Source organism: Nuphar pumila, chromosome 1 (genome assembly GCF_984573655.1).
Source record: "Nuphar pumila chromosome 1, dmNupPumi1.hap1.1, whole genome shotgun sequence".
NCBI classification, from domain to species: Eukaryota; Viridiplantae; Streptophyta; class Magnoliopsida; order Nymphaeales; family Nymphaeaceae; genus Nuphar; species Nuphar pumila.
In genome coordinates, this window is record NC_143249.1 from 56,377,700 (window position 1) to 56,383,699 (window position 6,000).

At 43.9% G+C, this 6,000-nt stretch overlaps 1 protein-coding gene across 1 annotated transcript in view; it reads left to right on the forward strand.

Moving 5' to 3' along the window:
• The window catches only part of EMB2729 (Alpha amylase family protein), a 226,897-nt gene extending 221,240 nt beyond the window's left edge, over nucleotides 1-5,657 (forward strand). The window contains exons 19-21 of the mRNA XM_089998247.1: nucleotides 4,825-4,910; nucleotides 5,061-5,115; nucleotides 5,205-5,657. Coding sequence (XP_089854373.1) covers nucleotides 4,825-4,910; nucleotides 5,061-5,115; nucleotides 5,205-5,237 — 174 coding nt within the window. The 3' untranslated portion in view covers nucleotides 5,238-5,657. The remainder of the gene's footprint in view (nucleotides 1-4,824; nucleotides 4,911-5,060; nucleotides 5,116-5,204) is intronic.
• Nucleotides 5,658-6,000: the final 343 nt, after the last annotated feature.

The following is a 6,000-nucleotide window of genomic DNA, read 5'->3' on the forward strand; positions in this document are numbered from 1 at the left end:
TACTCAATGACCCCCAGTACTATTTGTATCATACCTGTCTTCAGTTCTAATGATAGTAATTTGTGGGTTTCTCGATAGATAACCCATCACAAAGTTTTGTAAAAATCTGTATTATACTTGGCATACTCGAATACTAAGAAACAAGAAGTCTCATACAAGATTCATCAGGCAATAACCAATAATGCATCTATAGTAACTTATAACAGTGAGCAAGGCGGAAATACAATAATAAGATCTTTCTAGCAAGGAGTCTACTCGTAGAGCTCACAATAAGCATGTAATTTCAAAACAAATACGGGAGCGGAAACACCATACAGACACTCACCAGTTAAGAAATTCTACGAGTAAGAATGCATGTCAAATAAACTATTCTATCACAGAATCCTTATAATTTATTTCATTCACACAAACCCTTCGTGCGACTTTCCCCTACCTCGGGATGTCTTGCAGCTGCGTGCGTCTACGCGTGTAGATGATACGAGGCTCGGGCCGCGGAGCCAGAGCGAGGGTCCGATGCGAGGTCTGCAACAGTGCTATGTTAATAATAATGCGGAGCAAAAGAAGGACAATCCCGTCTATAGGAAAAAGAGAGGCAGCAGAGGTGTGCCCCTGCTGGCCGAAAACAGACAAGCGGTGGGGGAACAAGCCCCAGCCTAAACATAGCGCAGCGGCAGGGGGTCACCCCTGCCGACGGCCACCAAGTGGCAGGGGCTGAGCCCCTGCCGACAGCAATGGATGGCAGGGGGCCAGCCCCTGCCGGGAGCAAGAAGGGGCAGGGGCAGGGGCAGGGGCTGAGCCCCTGCCGACAGCACTGGACGGCAGGGGGGGCCAGCCCCTGCCGAAAACACAGGTCGGCAGGGCCAACCCCTGCCGACAGCACGAAGTGGCAGGGGCTGAGCCCCTGCCGACAACACAGATCGGCAAGGGGCCACCCCTGCCGACAGCACAGGTCGGCAAGGGGCCAGCCCCTGCCGGAGGCACAGGTCGGCAAGGGGCCACCCCTGCCGACAGCACGAGGTGGCAGGGGCTGAGCCCCTGCCGACAACACAGGTCGGCAAGGGGCCAACCCCTGCCGACAACACAGGACGGCAAGGGGGGCCAGCCCCTGCCGAAAGCCACAAGGTGGCAGCAAAAACAAAAAAAAGGGGGGGGGGGGGGGGGGGGGGGGGGGGGTTGCCGCAGGGGCCACCGGACCCCTGCCGGCACTCCGACGATCCCCAGCGAGAGGCGGGGACGACAGGGGCTGCGTAAGCCACCTATCGGCCCCGATGGCACAGGGAGGCGGTGGGAGGCCGCGGCAGCGGCTGTGAGCCGTCGGCCGGCCTCCCGGCGAGGTGATAGGAAGGGCGGTGAGGAAGAGAAGAGGGAGGAGAAGAGAAGAGGGAGGAGCATACCTGGGAGTGGGGGCCGGCGTCGGCGGCGGGCGCAGCAGGGAAGGAGACCGGCGCGGGGGAGGAAGCTCGAGAGGGCTGCGAGAGGGAGGCGAGACTCCCCTCGCCCTCCGACCTCTCTCTTAAAGGCGAAGGGGGGCACCGGAAGGGGAAACCCCTGGTGGGTTTCCCAAATCCTTCCGCAAGAGAAGGGGGAGAAGGGGGGGGGGAGTGCGGCGCTCGGGACCCTGCGTCGGGTTACGCAAAACCCTAAAAATAAAAAGGGGCCCGGGTCGGGTCCGGACCCGACCCGGCTCGGGTCCAAACAGTTTTTTTTTTTTTTAAATGGGATTTTACACAGAATGTCAGTTTCTGGGTATTGTGTTTTTATTGATGGGAACTTAATAGCATGGAGCAGCAAGAAGCAACGTGCAGTTGCACGATCTAGTACTGAGGCAGAGTATCAGTCTTTGGCAGCAGCAACAACAGATGTTACATGGCTGAGACATATTTTGATGGAAATAGGAGAACCTATTCTACCCACTACTCTCCTATTTCAGAGTGCTATACATATCACTTTCAATCCCATTCATCATAGCCGTACAAAATATATAGAGATTGATCAACATTTCATTCGACAAAAGGTAGAAGAAAAAGAAGTTGAACCAACCTACGTTCGAACATCAGATCAAGTAGCAGATTTGTTCACTAAAGGCCTTACCAGCATACGGTTTTGGTTCTTGAAAAGCAAGTTGTCCATGGTCCGCGACCATGCACAATTTGAGGGAGGGTATTGAAACTGTTTGTGTTTTCAGGTTACAGGTTTGGATCTGGACCTGAATATCAGAATCTGTATAACATCTTATATTTGTATTCGGGTCTGGAACTGATGAAAGGTTATGTAATATCCAGACCCGATCCAGTCTGTAACATATATGTATATAAATGAAAAATAGGGCACAATCTCTTTGTGTGAGATCAGACCATTTGTTGCAGTCGTCCCCTTCTTTCTCTTCTTCTGCATCAGCGTATACTCCAAGAGGCAAATCTTACATTAAAATGTAAAAATGTAGTATATATATATATAATATATATATATATATATTACTCTTCTTTTTCTTTATTTTTTTTGTTTTATTATCTAGTTCAAATAGAACTAGATTGAATAAACTAGTCAAGTCTTAGTCAAGACTTGACTAGATAGAGAGTCGTTGAACTCTAGTCCAACGACTCTATGGAGTCTCCTCCTCTTCTCATGTGTGTATAAATAGGGATGATTCCCCTCTCTTATGTATCAATGCTTCTTAAGCATTTTGTGTATGAATAAAATATTATTTATTTTTTGAGTGTTCTTCCATTTATACCCTATCAAGGGTCATACTTGTAGTGTTTCTAATAGACACCTCTTTGTAAGTTCTTCGTGCATTTGTGGAAGACCACCATTTCATTACATGAACATAGTTTTTTGGTCAAGATACGGTTAGGATCGAGTCATCATCACACTTTGAGATTTTGTTCTTACATAATTCTTCTATTGTATCTTCTATCGAAGGAACTTTCTCTCGATGAAGAAGGGCGGATTTGGTGGATTCAAACTCCGATCTCAATCTATTAATAAATTGGAAAAAGTGCTCTGTATCTGTTTGATTTTGACGGAATTCTTCGTCTTCCGGACAATGTCACTTTGGTTCAAGAAGAGTCAACTCTTTCCATAATTCGGACAAACTATTATAGTATTCTCTAATGCATTTATCCCCTTGAACCATATTTCGTACCTTATCTTGTAAATTTCACACATGTGCAATATCTTTAAGAGAGTACATTCTCTTAAGATAATCTCATGCATTGCTTGCATGCTCAAATTTTGCAAGACTTAAACATTTCATAATTGAAGCCCATGTTACATAGTTGGAGTAGTTGAGCTTAATGGGTTTTATGGTGACATTATTATTGTCATCCATTTTTACAAGGTTTGAAAAAAAAAAGAGAAGAACAAAGGAGAAGAGAAAAGAAAAGGAGTAATGGTGGAAGTCACAAGCACAAACACTTTACCACCACGCAAATGCCACCAATCACGAACACTTTGAATGAAAAATATAACGGAACTCCAACACTTTCAAATTTGGAGTGGTATGCTTCCCAATGTTTCGAATACAATTTTCAGCTTGATCACCGAGCTCTGATACCATGTAATAACACGAGCTCCTTCAAGGATGTTCACTAGATCACCAACAATGGACACTCAAAGAGTTCTACTAAAAATACCGAAATGAACACTCAAATGAACTACAAGAAGGGTTCATACACAAATACACACTAAATGGGTTTGAAGAACCGAAAAAATAATATTTTTATTGATTGTAATCTGCACTAAAAGTATACAATGAGAGGGGGCAATGCCCCATATTTATACACAAAAAGGAAGATGAGAAGAGAGAGTCGTTGGGATCCCAACGGCTCAACAACTCTCTCTTGTATTGACTAGACAATGCTTTGACTAGTTCAATACAAATCAAACTAAAAAAAAGTTAAACTAAAAAAAACCTAGTTATGATACATTATATTTAACAAAGGGCCCCTCACAAATTCACCTTTTTAAAGTCACTTTTTGCGAAAATAGAGTTTAGACACAGCTGAAATGTGTCAGACATATTTTGGAGTGTCATCAGCGTGTCACAAATCAAAGCATGTCAGATTTCATGTCCGCACATGTCATTCATGACATCGGCCCATTTAAGTGTGTCACTGTGACATAGATAATATCACATCACTTATCATGTAGTTTATGATACTATTGAACATGCTTACTGCATCAACAGGTGCTTTCTTGGTTAATGATCATTGCAAGTCCCTACTTTTGCTTCGTGTTCAAACTTTTATGGATTATCAAGTTGGATTCCTTTGGAAATTGTCTTTTCAGTTTAACTACGTGTGTTTAACACAGGGTTACCGGAAGCGCCTAGCTAAAAGGGGAAGCGCGCTTCCCCGAAGCGCACTTCGGAAGCGCGAAACGTCGCGCTTCCGAAGCGTGGGGGAAGCGTCCCCCTTTTTTGGGAAGCGTGTTTCCCTTTAATGGGGGACGCGCTTCCCTTTAATGGGAAGCACGCTTCCCCTCACTTCCCCCGCGTTTCCCCCTCGCTTCCCCTGTTTTTTTCAATTTTTTTGTATTTATTATTTTTTATTTTTATTTTTTTTGCTTCCCCCTCGCTTCCTAGGTCGCTTCCGAGACACTTCCCGAATCGGTCCTAAGTGGTCCCACGCTTCCCCGCTTCCTAAAATTTTGAAAGTGCCTCGCTTCCCGCTCCCGCTTCCTCAACTGGCAACCATGGTTTAACATAATACCTTTGAAATTAACATTGTTGATGCTGTCAACATGAGTAATTTTTTTTAATCATGCTAATTCATACTTTGTTTCATTCTTCTATTTATCATTGGGGTCTCTCTGGTGTTGCAGATAGTCCTGAACACTGATGAACTCTCTTATGGTGGACTTGGACATCTCAGACTTGATCAATACCTTCAGAGAACTAGCAGTAGGAGGTAGTTATTCATGTCCCTTACAATCTTTTGAATGTGTTGTTTCAAGAATCAAGATGTGTTATCTTGTTGGCTTGGTACTTTGCTGCCTGAATGAGCCAAAATGTGCCCGATTAGACATGCGATTTTAAACTAATAAGCTTTAAACTGTAGGGCGGATGGTCTCCGAAACAGTTTAGAACTGGTGCTGCCAAATAGAAGTGCACAGGTCTGGCTTATTTTCTAGAGAAATAAATCTTCTAATATTTATAGCTACAGATCTTTGAGGATAATGATCCAATATCATTTTGGCTGCAGGTCTACAAATTGTCTAGAATTTTGCGTATATGATGCAGTTGTTTGACAATCAGGTGATATGCCGGTGTTTCTGATAACTCCAAACCTCAAAGGGATAAAAAATCCCCAATAAGTATCCTTTTTGTCGATGAGCAAGGGCAGAAGTGCAGAAATGTACTAGATCTTGGAGCTCCTTCATGGCAATCTAAATGCTGCACAATGAAGTATTCTGTTGGTCGTGCCATAGTCTGTTACATCCTGAAAGTTTTAGAAGCAGCATTGATTGCTCTTGCTTCAAACGCAGCCGAACACGCTAGAAGGCTTCCGTGGTTACCCTCTTATGCATCAAGATTCCATTATCATGCTGCATTTCTCTTCCTGGTTATTGTGTAGACATCTAGTTGAAGAGGGCATTTTTATGCAGCGATGTTGCATGATACATAGATGTAATCATTGTTTTTAGCCCCTCAAAAATCATTGTTTTTAGCATTTTTTCTCACATCTAACACCATAGATGTGATCTATAGGTTTTGTTAGGTGGGAACCAGCTTTTGGATCACCGGAATCTGAACTGTATACAGGTTTTTCCTGTGATCCAAAATCAATGGCTATGAAGGTACCAGTTTTTCTCAGTTCATAAAAACATGTTTTTTCGTCAAAAAACATAATCCAAGAGTCAATTCTCACTAAATTGATTATGCTAAACACATCTAATGGTTCAGATCTATCATAAAACACTTCAAAATTATGGGGCATAATGAGAAATGAGACCTAATATGTTCAGCTCTCTCTCTCTCTCTCTCTCTCTCTCTCTCTC